We start from the raw sequence: 17,116 nt of genomic DNA, 5'->3' as shown, positions 1-17,116 counted from the left end.
GTCAAAATTTCACTTTGTCCAATACTTTCATTTATTAACAAATTACTGCAAAACTAGTGACGCTCCCATCAGCCCCAGCTGCACTTTGCATGCAGTGCAGATGATCAATTGGTAGCATGATGGCACCATAATCTAAGATAGTGAGTGTGTTAAACCCTCTTAACACTAGAATATTAGCACAGTAGCATTGCCATTGTGAGTATGCTAGCATGCTGATGTTAGCATGTAGCACAAAGCGCAGCTGTATAGCCACACAGAGCCGCTATCATGGCTGTAGATGCTTAATCTTGTTACACTATATATGTACATGTCATTTGACGTTTAGCCAAAACACTTTAGTGTTGATTATGGCCCCATTCAGAAACTGATGGAGGATATGTGGCAGCCAAGTAAGCATGGTAGGTGCAATCAGGAGTCACATGCAGGGTCATGCACTTCCTGAAATCAAACAAAAGCCTGGAAGGAGCTGCGGATTTGTGATTGCAGATCCATATGGGTTTGGCTGAACCAACCGAGCAGATTCCAATTTTCTTTGTTTTTCTTGAGAGTTGGATTTTTCTAAATTGCCGAGTCTTCAGGCAAACAATCATCGTGAGAATTGCAAAAAGCAGGAATGGCCAAGGTACACCGACAGCACGACTGCATTCATCCGGAGCTCCTGCGTGTTTAGGAAGCACAGGCCGAGCCTCAGTGCTACGAATGTGTACATTTTAAGCGTGTGTGGCTCTATAGGGAATTGACTCTAACCTTGGCAGTGTTAGTGCTGTGTGTGTACCCATCACATTACACCAGATCTATGCATAAAGAACGTGTTGTTACTGCTGTGGTTTCACAAAGAAATAATTGTGTGTTTTTGTTACCATGCTGGAGAGTTTGCCACAACACAGTTGCTGCTGTGTCTTAGCTACAGCAGCAAACATTTCTCCTTTCTCTTCCCAGTAAAATCGGTGCTCAAGTCAAAGAAGGAGGAGATATCCCCTCTTGGTTCAACCCTGGCCAAACGCCCTTCTGGCCCTCTGGAGGTAGGCACACCCTTCTACCAGGATGGCCAGCTGCAGGTCCGTGTCTACTGGAAGAACCGGGGAGGTATGCGCTCTGTATTGATTTATAGCTTTGTTAGAATCTAATTAGCACCCCATTATGCCCATCAATCACTATGACACATGTAAACCATAATAAAGTGTTATGGCTGAGTTTTAGTTACTCAAACAATGGAAGATTCCTTTTTATAAATGTGGTATCAAATGGTGTAAATGTAATAAATGAAAGAATGTGTCTTTGTGAGAGCTGGGAATGTGACTTCTGGGCAAATTGGTGAAAAACTGCACATGCGCTGGTAGAGCGGAGCCACCGTTCAGTAAAGAACAATAAACACACAGAGCCGGAGCCGTGCAATGGGATTTATTGACAGCTGTATTTAATAGATCCTCGCCCTTGCATTAGCGTCGAAGCAGCCCATTTTGTTTTACAAGACCTGATGTCATAGAGAACAGAAACGGCCGTGGGTTGCGGCACCGCAAGGGGTTAAAGCCTATAGGAATGCCTGTCCCAGCGGTGTCCATTCCCCAACCCTTCTGTTAATACCGGAGTGGAAATATGGAAACCTTGAAAGCCATGCTCTCAGGGTAACCTGTCAAGTCCCATTCACTGGTCTATGTTATGTTACTAATATATGTCATCGCCCAAGCCAAACTCCACATCTTAGAGTCAAGAATGCAAACCCTGGCTGAAGGAGAGGCCTGGTGAGACACCAACTGCTGAATCAGAGTGAGGGAGAGCGAGGGGGAAGATAGAGTTGGCCCAGAGCTGTTTGCAAGGTTGGCCTGGACTCAGAGAGCTGAGTGATGCTGACGGGGGTCGAGCACAGCTTGGGAATCACAGTGTTGCAGAGCAGAGTTAATCCCCGGTCCAGCTTCTTTTTCTGTCTCTTGTTTGCGGTGCTGGTCTGCGGTGTGTGCGTGTCACCGCCACTCATTAGTGTGAGGGATGACCCCAGGCTTTGACTCTGACAGCCTGCGCTCCACCACTGTAAACATACACACGTACAGACGGCCCCGGACTCTCTGGACGTCTGCTTTGTGTGTCAGAGAAAAGGGACAGGGTAACTGAACCACGATTAAACTCTCACTCATTGTCTCTGTGAGCCAAAGCAGCCCGTCCTCTGGGTTGTCTCCAGCAGAAGAAAGCGAACCTTACTGCGCACCAGCTCAGATAATATATCGCTGTCTGCCCAACACCCAGACAATAGACAGCAGTTTAGCGGTGGCGGTACTTCTGAGGCTCGCTTCTAGTCATGATTTATCGAACATTGCTGAGGTCCTGTTCTTTACCTGATTTCCATGTCCTATTTCTTGTTTTACATACCACTTCCCCTCTCCGTCAGACCCAGCTAAACATATCTTGTTTATTTTTTCCCCGATTTCCCGGTTCCCTGTAATTCCTCTCTTCTGCTTCCAAAGAGCTCAGGGGCTCCAAGTGCCAGATCTGTGTCTAAGCCTTCAAAGGACCCCTTTTATCTCCCCACTACAACGCAGGCCCCCGCCAAGGGGCGAACATAGCATAACTCAATTATTAATCGGAGAAGTATTTCACATATCCGAGCGACACAGTCGAATGAATAATAAATCTGGTAACATAAGATGGGAGTGATGGGCAGACAAACACTGCTGATTAGCTTATGTGGAGCTACTGTACAGTAACGGAGCGAATGTTGTTGCTGCTGCAGCTGCAGTCTGCAAGCGAAGAGAGTAGAGTATGTCCCAGCATGACCAGGGCTTCTGCTCCGCTGATGAGAATACAAATCCTTAAAGTCGAAGCAGAAGAAGTTTGGTTCGGGAATCGAGCCTTCAGCGAACAAAAGGAAAAGGTTCGGGAAACAGGAAAATCATGTGAATAAGCGAACGCAGAGATAAAGAAGGAAGCGCTTTCAAGTTTCTTTTTTTATTTTCAGAGACATAAGTTATCGCGATCATCCATAATGGAAACAGTGATACCAGTTGCTCAGATAGGGAGTGTTGCAATCTGTGAGATACAGATCAGTTAATCATTTCAGTCTGTCAGATTGTCTCTTGATATCATATTAATGTTCAGTGGTGGAACGTAACCAAGTACATTTACTCATGTGCTGTGCTGAGGTGCAGCTTTAAGGTTTTAAAAGCTACTTTATCTCACTTCATTTCAGAGGGAGAGAGGCAGAACCTTTTACTCCACTACATGCATGTATTGATCACTGTAGTTGCATCACATTCATTTGGAAACACAATGCACTTCGTTTAAAGGGAGTTTCATGTGTGCACATGTGTTTCTCAAGGACACGCTGGTATGTGGAGGAGAAGCTTGGGGATCAAACAGCTAACCTTGTGATTTATCTTGCTGTTTCATCTGAACTACACTTTGCAACAATAAGATTTCAAATACAAAACCTGCGATGACCTCATAGATACGATGCATTGTTATAAAAATTGAACTATTAAACAGTGTGTGAAGTTATCTCCACCTTGACTTGCTCCATCAGCAGTAATGCAGCAGTATTATTTTTCAATCAGTCAACCTACCGATAAGAGGCCAAATTTCTTGTTCTGTAAGCCAAACACACCAGGACAGATACGTCAATACATTTTCTGTCGATGCACTATCTGATCTCATTTGATCATTTTGACACTAGCAATTAATCCAATCCTACGTTTTGCATATTTTTTCGTAGGTAAAATGTTGAAGTAGGAGTGTTTTTACATTTTATAAAAAATATATAAAATCATTAGATCTGAAAACTAAGCCGTGTCTTTGCCATTCTCTCCTCTCATCCTCCTCGTTTCAGATCCCGCAGTGAGTCGCTACCATGTGCAGTGGATGCCCGAGTACTGCAGCCACAACGAGACCCGAGGACCAGAGAAATCTGTCACGCAGGTTAGTCTCCAGCGGTCCACCTCACGGCTGAAGACCGGATCACAGAGTGCATAGTGCAGATGTATGACTCTATCAGCAGCTCTGTGCTATGCAAAGCATGTGGCTAAGCTTTTTGTCCGATGTTTATAAAGGACAGCTCTTCTAAAGAAAACAACTCCGCTGAGTGAGCCTGAAGCCCTGTTGTGTTGGATTTGCACTGGGCAAATCGCTGGCTGTTGTTTGGAATATTATGAGTCAGTCGTGTGGTCAGGCATGTGGTGTGTTGGCCAATAAAACGCATTTACTTTAAAAAATGTTTCCCGGAATGGGGGATCGTTCACCTCCAACGGCTCCAGCGAAGCTTCTGCATGGGGCTTTCCTTTAGGGTGCAATAGGGTCTGTGTAAGGGTTGGGGGAGCCTGGGGGGGGTGGGGGTTAACTGTTTGGGCTCAGGCTGATACAGGATGGCAGAGGCCTGGCAATCAACACATTCTTTGGGGACCGTCGCTCTGGTTGCTAGGAAATATACATCCATTTTCTATAGATCACTGGGAAGGATTCCAGGCTTGTGCTTTTATGTGAGCACAGCGCCTCATTCACTTTTAATCAAAGCTGTTTCATATCAGAGAGAATATACGCGCCTTCTTTCTCAAGAGACTGCCTATTAATGTAGAACCTCTTTATTACAAATGCAAGATCTAAATCCACTAGTCAGCGTGATTTTTTTGTTTCCTCGAAAAGAGATGAGAGAGGCGCTTTTTGTTAAGATCAATAGATAATTAAAGTCTGAAGTCAGTGTAAAGTGTAAGGCACTGCACAGAATTCATTAACATGGATTTACAGGTCTTTTCTTTCAAATTACACATGAATCCACTTTGGTTACTGCTTCCTAATTAAGTTCATCTTTGTTTTTGCATTTAAGGGCTATTAAAAAAAAAATCATTTATATTGCAGTTTAAATTGGAGAATGGTGTAACCCTTACCATGTGAGTGTTCTCCGTGGTCCTATGATGTGGGGCATGTTCCTGAGGCCTGAGTGGGAATGTGATCTGCCCCGGCGCTGTGTATTTAATTATCTCTGAAGCTCCATGGGAGCTGACCTGGGTGACATGTCGAAGTCATCAGGGCTGAATAATGTGTTTCTTGGCTCAGGAGAACTACATCAACCTCCCGGGCCTGCTGTTCTCCTGCAAGTACAAAGTCACGGTTCACATGCTGAAGTCCAAGAGACGCTCCAAGGATGAGAGCACCACCTTCCTCACCCCGTCCTGTGCTACCATCCGGAGCAAGACTCACAAACACATCCCCTGCCCAGGGGAGGGGGGTGAGTATTCAGTGGTTTGACACATGAAGGGCAGCTGTGCTAGCAGCAACACAATCATCAGACACTGTAGCATATTATTATTACCATAAAATTAATACACTGTTAAAAAAACAGTTTGACATTTTTGGGAAATATCCTTTTTCATTTTCTTGACAAGAGTTAGATGAGAAGGTTGGTACCACTCTTATGTCTCTATGGTAAATATGAAGCTACAGCCAGCACCTTAGTTAGCTTAGCTCAGCACAAAGACTGGATACATGGGGGAATAGCTAGCCTGGTTATGTCCAAAGAGAAGAAAACCCACCTCCCAGCACCTGTAAAGCTAACTAGTTTTCTCCTAACAGCACCAGGGCTTCCAAAGGTTTTGGCAAAGCCAGAGAACCTGACAGCTTCCTTCTCCATCAACGAGGGAAACATCACCGGCAACTTCCTGTGGCGCGTGTCCAGGGTGGCTCCCCATCAGCGAATCACAGGCTTCCAGGTCACCTGGGCTGAGATCACCACCGAGAGTCGGCAAAACAGTTTACCCAACAGCATCATCTCCCAGTCCCAGATCCTGCCTCCAGTAAGTGGTTCATCATTAAAACAGGATTGATTTCTGTTTTAACTCGCTTAATAGCAGGCAAAGGCAGTGAAGGCTGTTTTCATGTGTTTTCAAAGATGTTTCCATACACCACAGGGACAGCGCTTTGTCATATATAGTCAGAAAAGTGTCCCTTGCTGCAGGAAAGTATGTTCTATCTTCATCATTTCATTTCACAGCATCTGTCAGAGGTGAGGGTGATTTAGGGATAAGTCTGTTGTGGTCTCTTTGCATGAATCTTGTGATAAGCGGTGGTGTGTAGACAGACACAGGGATAGATCTGAGGAAGTGTTGTGTCCTGCTGGAAGTTCTCCTCCTCTACCTTTTCATCTGCCTTCACGTCTTCCTCTTTCATCCTCCGTGAGAGCTCTGAAAAAGCCGCTCTTTGACATAATCTTCTCCATCAACAACACGTTCCGCCTATCTGCACCTCCCAGCCTCTGGAGCTCGTCTATAAATAAAACCACCCACCGCACACTTTATCAAGCTGGCAGCAAAGAAGAGAGACGGCAAGCCTTATGAAAACAAAGTCTTTGTTTTTGTCTGTGGCTTGTGCAAAGACAGCTATGCGGCTGATACTCCCCTGGTCGACAGCCAAATTCACATCCATGTCCTGTCAAATTCAAAGGCACGTTCTGTTGTATTTCAGCTGATTGCGTGTCTTCTGCTGCTCTCCTCCCTCTCTTGGCAGGATCATAACTTGCTGGTAGTGTCCAACCTGCGGCCGTCCACCTACTACAGACTGGAGGTCCAGGTCATAACAACTGGAGGAGAAGGTCCTGCCACTGTCAAGACCTTCCAGACCCCGAACATATTACCAGTCATTCAACACCGTGAGTACTAAGACACTGTCAGCTGTTGCCATGTCAAACGACTTGAGGAATTTATGAGTTGTACCTTAATTAGCTCGGTTAAAGTGATAATCTTCCAGATTTTTTAAAAAGTATTGTGGTACTCGTTGGTGCTACTTCATGTGTGTGTTCAGTGCCAACAGCATACTGTCTTCCATTTATCCTCAACATTTTAGTTAACACGCTTATTGGCTTTCTTACCAAGAGTTATATGAGAAGATTGCTACCATTCTGACGTCGGAGCGACAAATATAAGGCTACAGTCAGCAGCCAGTCTAGCTTAGCTTAGCATAAAGACTGGAATCAAGGGGAAACACCTAGCCTGGCTTTATCCAATGACAACAAAATCTAGCTCACTTATCAACACGTTGCCTGGAAACTGGAAACAGTGCGGCTCATAACTCCCGGTAAAATGGCGGACACCGAAAGGCTCCACAGAGCTGTTTTGGTCTCTGTCAGCTCATTGATTTGATTTCCCTGCATGCAACCTCACTGTTGTTGTTCACTCTCACTCCACTCATTAGTTCCCAGCTGCAGGAGGCAGCTTGTTTTCAAGGAAAAATCTCTAAAAATCCACTCTGTTGTACCTCACCAGCAGAATATGGCCAGCTATCTAATGAACACGCTGGAGCATTTAGCAGCTAAAGACACAGATATTCCCCTCATGAATTGGTGGAGACAAAAGGAAGCTAAAAGAAGAAGCTAAAAGAAGAGTGAATGTTGCCAAAGAACATAAATAAAAGCTAATGCTGATTTGTATCTGATGGATGTATGGGCAGTTGTTTCCTAACAAGTTTGCCGTATCAACTTTTTTAGGGGATAATATGTCAGTGTTGTTTACAGCTTGTTCCTGCTGCACCCACATTGCCAAGAAATCTGCAGTGTTTAAGGAATGCTGCTGTGCTTCTGCCACATTATTTTGTCTTATCAGCATCATTTTTATGGAAAAGACACTTAACACTGGGTGATTAGCTCAGCAAAAGGAGAGGATGTAAAAGGTTTTTATGACTTAGATAACAGGCTTACCACTGTCGTTAACACGATCAGTAACAGCAAGTAAGAAAAACAATGATCATCGATACGAAATTATCAAATTTATTAATAACATGTCAGTCTTCCAAGTGGTATCTGATCGGTCTCTGACGATGTGTGTTTTCTAGGACCCAGACTCCGGCAGCACCACTCTCATCACCAGAAGCCATCAGTAGAGAGACACTGAGTTTCATAGTCGAGGCAAACCCAATGGGGAGATGTACCAGTGGCTCTCTGCTCCAGGCTGTCAGGGAAGGAACGTGTGGAACCAAACAGAAACACAGCGCACCAGACCATGAACTGACCCCCCTGTTCGTGAAATATGGGTCCATCTTCTCCAGGCTCCACAACACATCAGCTTTCCTTCTTAGCCCCTCTCTCTTGACTGACACAAGGCACCGGACGGGTCGGTCTGTACAGTGAAATCATAAGGATATGAAATTCCCGGGTAAAAGTAAGATGCAGAAACCCTCTCAAATTGTTGTGATCCAGCTGTCATTGTAGGCATCGATTAAGATATTAACCATTTCAACTGGATTTGATCAATTGATTAATGACAAACAATTAGGACATTGTTTAAAGAAACACAATAACTTTGGCAACATGATCGAAGATGGTTGAGCATGGATGGTAGGAAATGCCAGACATGTAAAGCGATTGTTTATTCATGAAGAAAGAAAAGTAGAAATTCATCTATTTATTTTGTGTTACCCTTTAAAGAGGCGCTTAGGCATACAGTCAATACTGATGGATAATGTAACTAAAGTCATTGTTGTCTAACCCAGAATATTTCACGTAGTATGTTGCATGTAGTACATTTGATTATTTTTGAACTGTAAATGAATTACTTGCTTCAAATTGAAAGCTCGTAATGGTTTTGCATGACAACCGTTAGCATTCTGTTGGCATGAAATAATGGCTGTGTTACCTCTTTTCAATATGTTAGCAATATTTCATTAACAGATTAACAAAGAATTATATTGCGAGTAATATGTAATGTTTATTAATGAAATTATAACTTGTGTGGAAATGATGAATTGTACATGTTCTTGGCTGTAGAAATATTTGTCGTGGAACAGTCAGTGAATGTCTATATTTATTTATGTGTGTATTACAAAGTTTGGTTTGGATGTGTGTGAATGTGTATGTTTTGTGTGTTTTAGTCTCAAACTTTTGAACCGGCAAAAAATCTTGTAAAGACATTTTGTAAAAATGGAATTGTAAATACAGTCTTATGTTACATGTTATTTTTCCATGGTAGAAACTGTACAAACTGCTAAGTAATAAAATAATCCTTAACCAGTTCCCTTTGCAGTTTGTTTAATTGAAGCTGCTGCGAGCAGTAAATAGACATGCTTCTCCTCCCAATGCTATTTGGCAGTTACTGTTGCTTATTTTGGCTGTAAAATCCACCATGGCAGACTGTGTACAGCATATTCACTGATCGGTCCAGGAGCCCGAGACATGCGCTCTGCAAGTCCAAATAAACAGGTCATCTAGCTGAACAGCCCAAGTGAATTTACCATCGCTGAGGTCGGTCACCCCTCAACATAATGTTCTGCTTCTCAGAGCGCTTGTGTGTTTGAAAAGCATTAAATCCCTCCTCTGCTCAGCAGCCTTTCACCCTCATAAAATGAAAAGTGGAAATGTTTACAAGAAAATAAAGCTAAGAGTGACACTGTGAGACTTAAGCCCACAGTAGATGTGTGGATGTCGGATGAAAGCCTTTTCTAGCATACAAATAATAATCCTGAAAGCACTGCATGCAGAACTGTGTTTAATAGTGCTTTCTTTATCGCGTGTTCCAGGCAGGCTTGCATCATTACATTCTTCCTAATAGTTTCAGTGAGATAGAGGTTTATTTACACCAGAAATATATGATGTGTTGAGCCTGCCATTACATTATGTTCCTTTTGCAGATGCTTTTTGTCTGAAGTGACTCACAGGACGTGCATTCAACCTCCATAGAGACAAGAGCTGTTTGTTAAAAACTGTCTTGAACTGCACCACTGAATTTGAGCGTCTTCACCAGTTGGTGTTTCACTCATCAGAGTATACACACCTCTGCATCTGCCTTGATTGTTGCTGACATCCAAACCAAAGCATTCTGAACTTCAAAAGACACAGACTTTTGATGAAGTTTTCATCACGATTACAACGTGCAGGGAATCCAGCAGCGATTGGATTTCATTTTTGTTCTTTCAACATACACTCGCCGAGCACTTCATCAGGAACACCTGCTTATTCATACAATTTTCATCATGTTGGCAGCAGGACAATGCATAAAATCATGCAGATACAGGCCCGCAGCTTCAGTTAATGTTCACATCAAACATGAGGGGAAAAAATGTGATTTTGACAAACTTGTTGGTGCCAGATGGTCCGGTTTTATTGCTTTTGTGACTACTGAACTGGGCTTTTCACACACAACAGTCACAAACACCTTGTTGACGAGAGAGGTGAGGTAGGAGCTGACAGGAACAGGCTACGGGAACTCAGATAACCACACTCTACAACTGCGGTGGGCAGAGAAGCATCTCAGAATGCACAACACGTTGAGCCCCCTGAGCCATGGTCTTGTTTCAAATTGCAAATCTAATTTGCCTTACCTTTGATACACTTAGCGAAAATTACTCTCCCCAAATTGACATATTATTAATATAATATATATTATTATTCTAATGTGCCGCCAGCAAAGGCTTAGTTTCCTATTTTGCTGTTGGAGGTTAATCGGTGTCAAACACTGGATTGTTTTTGTCTGTATGAATTGAAATGGGTGTGCGATGTTTGCATATTTGTGTGTGTGTGTGTGTAAGTGTGTGTGTTTTGTTATGAGTATGTTTGTGTGTGCTGTCCTGAAGTTCAGATTTGAGGTCTACTCTTGTCACCATTTTCCACAGCAAGCGACAAATTATTCCGAGCCCTTGTTTTCACACACTCAGCCTCTTCACTCAGTCAGTGCTTCGCCACTCACTTCTCAGGGATGTTGTTTATGTACAGTTCTATTATGTCACAGGAGATTAGTTCCTTTTGGTCTGTGCACACTAATCCCTCACTCTTTTCTAGGAGCCGGGCCAGTGTTTAGCCAAGGCTCCTTTCTGTGCGAGCCAGCCCAGCCCCTCTCCCTTTCAGACTGTCACAGTCCCGCTCTACACACAGCAAATACCATGGCCCTCAAGTGTGAAAACCTCAAAACAAAAGGGCCTCCAGCCTCCTTTGAGGCATGTTGCAAGACGTCCAAGTCTCCGAGGACATAAAAGAAAGGAAAAAATGCAACAACTAAATAATAGGCTAGTCGTCAGTACAAAAGCTTTGTCTCTGATGGTACAAGGCCAGTGAGGGCTTATTCACTTTGCATGACATTACATCCCTATTGTGAAAGTCAGGCAGGGGATATTGCTTTCGAATTTAAACACATATTTCTGAAAACAGTATTATTCATTTGGTTCTTTGAATAATTCCAGTCAGTTAAATATTTACCTGTCTTCTGGTTGACATTAGCCCCTATTTTATTAGAGTTGAGAATAACACAAGAGTCCTTTCAGCGGAGCGCAACAAAGATAGGCTGTTTCTCCCACACATTTCCTCTGACCTCTTTGCACCCGTTCTGCAGATTAACACTGCAATGAGCCATGCATCACTATTTATCAAATCTAAGTCACTTTTATGGGTCATCGTACAATAGTTGACTGAACCACTGTAACATTACTCCTGAGAGGATGGGTGGAGTTCAGGTTTCTGATGATAGGTTCAATCCCAGCTTTGACTTTGAAGAATGAGGCGAAAAATAAAACGGATGGACTTTACTTTCCCCATTTCAGATGACACCGATCGTAACCTGAATGATTCCAAAGCTCCAAATTTTACTCTCATGTGAGTTTCAGGTCAGTGAGATCATCGCGCAGAGCCAGGCATTTGCTCCAGATTACTACCACATGGAGGACTATGTCCATTCGTGTGGGTACTCCTTCAATATGATGAGATGGAATATATTGTTTGTGAGATTGATGAAAAATAACCAGAGTGTTTCCCCCCTCCATTAGGAAAGGCAATGTTGCTTTAATGCTGTGGTATGGTGAGAAATCTGACCTTGCCCTGGGCAGTGGCATGTTTCTGGTTAGGCTCTGGTGAGTGGGACCAGGCAGGGGACACATGAAAGGATCTCTCTGTCAGGCCGCAAAGATGTTCAGTCTAGGTCTAATGAAGACCAGAACACATGGACAGACCTGAGAACATGCGTGCCACACATTATACAGGCACTAGAGCTACAACACTGTTGGCAAGTGTAGTATTCTTCTCCTGTTCTTTCAAAGTAGACAAAGTGAAAAGCTTGATAAGCACATGCGTGTGCGAAGATTAAGAAAGCAACGCTACCAGAACACTGAAGTAATAACACTAACACATCCCGAGACGGAGAGATAACGTGTGTTTTTTCTGCCTTTCATTTTAGGAACAATTTCCTTTGCCTCTGTGACTCCACAGGGAACACGATTTCCTAGATTCCGCCTGGGACAGGTTTCTTTGGTGTGTATTTTAGATGAAATGAAGATTTGCCATCTTGGATCGTACAGGATGCAAGTCAGCTGCTGAGCTGTTATAATACTGTCATACTGTCATTGTAAGTTGCAGTGAAATCAATACAATATCACCACCATAATGTTACATTTTTCTGATACTGTGTCAGAGAGGTGCAATTCAGCTCTATGGTAATTTTGTTGCAGCGGTTGTGGAGAGATATTGGTTTCCATAATAAAAAGATGTGTTTCTAATATATGATGCGAGGCAAAATATTAAAATCTAACTAAAAGTGCATCAGTGTAATCGGCAAAATGTACTAAAGGTATCAAAAGTAAAAGTCCTAATAGCGCAGAATGAGTAATAACACTAACACTAACTACAGCCTTAAAAAATGATCATGTATTTGAATCAACACCATTGTGACAGTGTCAACAAATATTAGCACCACAAACAGAGGATTTACATCAGAGCTACTGAATTGCATTGTACATATTTACACAATGAAGACGTACCTCAGTGTGTAAAACCATAGAAAGAATATTGGATGATAACCTGTACCATTACTCCAGCAAGACTCTGCCGATCCTTATCCTGCAGTAAAACACACTTTCTTTAATGGACTTGGAACTTCTTTGGGTCAAAGGTAAGCAAGAGGTCCAGTGTGTTTGTGTTTACACAGAAAACGTCACCAGAGGAGTCATTATCTCGATCCCTCTTTCCAAACCAAACATCCTACTCCACAGGCCTACAAAGTGAAGAGATCAGGCAGGAGAGTACCATACAGCTGGGTAATGGCTGCTTATAATCCCCTCTGATTAGTGTTAATCCCCTTAATGCTTCTTCCTGAGAGTAAACACATGTTGACCCAAGTGACCCGCTCCTAATTAATGAAGTTAGGCAGTGCGGTATGTTATCATCTATTCATACTGGTCAATCCAGTGTTACAGGAGTTTGTTTTGAGGTACAATTTGCTCTAAATGATGCAATTCATAGGTAATAACTCAAAATACAACAGCTGACACTTTTACAATGTCTGGTGTCAGCTGTTCACAATACAGTACACCCCCCCAGGCGTGACTAGTGATGAGGGGCAACTTCCCGTCTTGTGTTCTTTTCTCCTATGAAGTCTGTGTGCGGGGTCGGTGGCCGGGCCTCAGAGGCGAGGCAAAGGTCACAGGTCAGCATGTACCCAGGAGGATGGACGGGAGCGTGAGGGCAGGGCCCAGGCTCGGGGACAAGGGAAGGGGTCAGGGGTTGAGTTCAGATGGAATCCACAGAGAGGATGTTGAAATAGATGTCGTCAGGGGAGAGCAGAGCATCCACCGCTTTTCCTGCTGGCCGTGCCGCTAAAAGACTCCTCAAGGCAGGCACAGGCAAACACATCTCCAACTCTGAACACTAATTCAAAGGTGTTAATAGGATGTTACTTCTGCCATACAGGGCAGCTGTTACAGTAAAAGAGGAAATGATAACAGGGATAATTTGATGTGTAAACACTATGCTTCAGCGCCTTGGCTTCCTCAGTATCTCAAAAATAAACCGGGGCGACCGAAAAAAAAAGAGCAGAGAAGAGAGGAAGAGTGTCTTTTGAGGGCTGTACTTTGCTCTTTACATCAGCACAGACACAGCTGCATAATTGAATCCACAAATTTCTCTGAGGAAAACCTGCTGTCTCCTTCTTGATTGTTCCAGACTGGCAAAGACTATCTTTTAAACAGCCAATCTACATGTCTGTCTGCTGTGTTCTCTCTCCCCATGGAAGAACGTCTGGTTTATACCCAAAATATTAAATGTACCTGTTTGTTTACATATGGTCAGATGGCATCTGAGATCATTTTTGTTCACAATATACAAACACACTGGGACATTTGTTTCAAAATTTCTGTTAAATCCATTTGTTGGTTTTGAGAAAATCAAAACGAGGCATGAGCTGAAAAGAGAGCATGAAATTGATTACTCTGTAAAAGAACAGCTTATATCTGCAATCACTGGTCAGAGAGGCAAAAGCTATTACAGACCCACAACAACATGGCGCAGCAATTGACTCCACAGATAAATTAGCACCAGGATAATATGATTTTTTTGTTTTTATTTTGTATGAATATGTTGATGTAAATACATTACAAAACAAAGCCAGCACATGATTCGCAAACCACAATGTTTATATAATGAATATGCGGTATTTCATCCTGCATGTGTGTGTGTGTGTGTGTGTGTGTGTGTGTGTGTGTGCCAAGGCTAAGGGCTTATTTCCACCCTTGATGATCACAGGCACCATTGATTGTAATGCTGACGAGCAGGCTAGTTCTGCCCATAGCGTACAAAGGAATCTGGACATGTTTAAAGCTCAAACTTTCATGTTTTTTATTTTTTTGGGTTTTTTTTTTGGTATGAAGTTGAATGCTGATGTCTCTGGCAGCTGGTTCTCATTAAGAAAACATGATGTCAAACAGAGGGCCTTGACGTGAAAGTCAACTGCCCTCCACGTCGCCGGATTCTCTCAGCATATGCCAGCAACACTCAGAGCCATTAGACGTGGTGGATGTGGTCCTCGGTCAGCTTTGAATGATGGTTCTGGGTGTTAATGTGAAAGAAATCATGAAATGCATAACATAACATAACTGACTCATACATGAATATAAATTTCTCCGAAAATACTGACTTCCGCTTGTTTTCACAAACTAACTCAGAAATATTGAATTAATTTTTCAAGTCTGTGTGAGAAAAGTTGGTCCCGTTTTCTAACAAAGCTAACTTTATAAAAGTTGTGGCTAACGGTGTAATCAGTGGTTAATGAATAACTTATTTGTGTTTAATTAATGCCTCATATGTCAGTAATAAACCATTTATAAGATCAATTGTTTTTGTTTTATGAAGAATCCCTTTGCCTGCTATATGCTCCTCGGTGTGCTTTGTCCTAAACTACCTGTTCAATTCTAATTATAAAGAACTTTTGTGGTGGAATAACCCTTTATTAATGACTTGCTCACTTTCTAATAAGCCTACCCTACAGTTATTTAGTGACTCATAAAGGGTCCTGGTATTTTACTCTGTATTAAACCACCAAGTCTGCCCAAGAGGTGCCCCTATCAAAACCTTATTACTGTTCTATTAATAAAGACACTTGTTACAACTTAGGAGCCCTTTATAAAAGCATGCCTCATTAGAAAGCAGCACAGAAAAAAAAGAATTGCAGAGTACAAGGAACATCCAATACTTTCATGACTTCAGTTTATGGCCTTAGTGATGGCTGACCATTTCCTGTGCCTCAGCATGCTTGGAGGCACAGCGCCGGTCTTGTTTGTCTCTGAGGGTGAGGACGGTGATGCACAGCTCATGTTGATATATCTCACTGTCACACCACTGAAGCCTCTGACATGTCCCATTTTACCAAAAATGACAGATTAGAGAGAGAACATTGTTACCATATTGAAGTGGGTATTAACAGATATTAGGTGTAAATACCTCTGGACAGCGTTACGCCCACGCTGAATGGATCAACCATATAAAACAGAGCAGTAACATCCTACTCATAAATCCCGTTGCAAGCATTTTTGAGCCTGTTTGCAACATAAACAGTTCCGTTTGTGTTGAGGTGTTGAGTGCAGCCAAGATTTAGGTGAGCTGAGGGAATCCTGTGATTCAGTGTCAGGACAGGCCGCTGTGTCTGTGAAGCCTGTAACACGTTTATGATACTCAAGAGGTGTAAAACATATGGTATACATGTTAGAAAGGTTTACAGAGCATGGTTAAACGAGGGATGATCTCTCTTTTTCCACGCTTTGATGGTAAGTGCCTGTTAACCACGTCCCACCTTTGGGATGAACATTATCAGCTAATTATCTGATACTTTTTTTGGGGACAATCTGCTTTTCATCACTTATGACAGAAACCAAGAAAGTATTTTCTGGCCTCAGTTCACTACCTGACCCTTTATATCGATATCCGATGACTGTGGCAACATATTTTGAGGTTTTTAATAGCTTGAAGGTTATTTACTCTACTCAAGAGTCCTTCTCATCAAATATTAGCTGTCATTTGGCTGAAGCAAAGCACCTCGAGAGAAATCATTCGAGAAAAACCTCACACTACCAAATTGTTCCTGTACGATTCATATCTGCTAAAGTAAACAAACATATTCCTCTGTTCAAATCAGAAATAATTTACAGCTTCCCAGCCTTCGCTCCTCTCACATCTGCCATTATAAGATGTTGCCAGAAAGCTCTCTGCTCATCTCCTCTCATATTCACAGTCCCTTTAAAGCAAAGCTCCAAAAACAATGAAATATTGTTCAGATGTGATTGAAAACAGCTTTCATAATGTGAAGCTAGCAATCTCTCAGACTTATGTCATTCCAGTTTTAAAATAGAGTATTTGAAACATCACAGTAATTTGATTAAAATGGATTGACAGCCGGTGAGTTACTGTCTGTGAGCCCAGTGGGAAAAGAGTGTTTTTGATTTCTCCTGAGGAGAATCCTTCACCTCCCCAGCAGTTCTTTTAATATAAGTGCAGAGCCTTTCATCTGCTCCTCCAAGCGAGGCTCCTAATGCCTTGCAGATTCCTTTCAGCTCTTACAATATTTCACCATCATCTCTTTAGTGGGTTTCTGGATTGCCTTTCAATTAATCTTATGTAAAAGCAAACTTATTACACTTTGTTTCAAACAAAGCCAACCTAAATCTTGATAAATGGCTTATACACATAGAAAAAAAAGACCATGGCAAAGTTTGTGATTGATTATATAACACAATCTGATCTACAAACACTTTTAAAAAATATTAACCTCTCAAAGCCTGTTGGCTTTGCCTCTGAAGTGCCCGCCCCCCTTACTTTGCTCTGATTGGTCAGGGGAGACGTCTGTCTAGAAGCTAGCGTCATGCAGCTGTGAAAAAAAAGGCTTTTTCCGACAGAGAGAATACG

At 42.5% G+C, this 17,116-nt stretch overlaps 1 protein-coding gene across 2 annotated transcripts in view; it reads left to right on the top strand.

Moving 5' to 3' along the window:
• The window catches only part of anos1 (anosmin 1), a 40,086-nt gene extending 31,107 nt beyond the window's left edge, over positions 1-8,979 (top strand). For both annotated transcript variants that reach the window (XM_023415972.2, XM_023415973.2), the window contains 6 exons: positions 940-1,086; positions 3,818-3,906; positions 5,038-5,209; positions 5,554-5,774; positions 6,484-6,625; positions 7,804-8,979. In XM_023415972.2, coding sequence (XP_023271740.1) covers positions 940-1,086; positions 3,818-3,906; positions 5,038-5,209; positions 5,554-5,774; positions 6,484-6,625; positions 7,804-7,862 — 830 coding nt within the window. In that variant the 3' untranslated portion in view covers positions 7,863-8,979. The remainder of the gene's footprint in view (positions 1-939; positions 1,087-3,817; positions 3,907-5,037; positions 5,210-5,553; positions 5,775-6,483; positions 6,626-7,803) is intronic.
• Positions 8,980-17,116: the final 8,137 nt, after the last annotated feature.

This window comes from Seriola lalandi, unplaced genomic scaffold, assembly GCF_002814215.2.
Source record: "Seriola lalandi dorsalis isolate HSWRI2012SDOR001 ecotype SW California unplaced genomic scaffold, Sedor1 jcf7180002054559, whole genome shotgun sequence".
NCBI lineage: Eukaryota > Metazoa > Chordata > Actinopteri > Carangiformes > Carangidae > Seriola > Seriola lalandi.
Note: the sequence above shows the minus strand (reverse complement) of the source record. Positions and strands in the feature narration are given on the sequence as shown.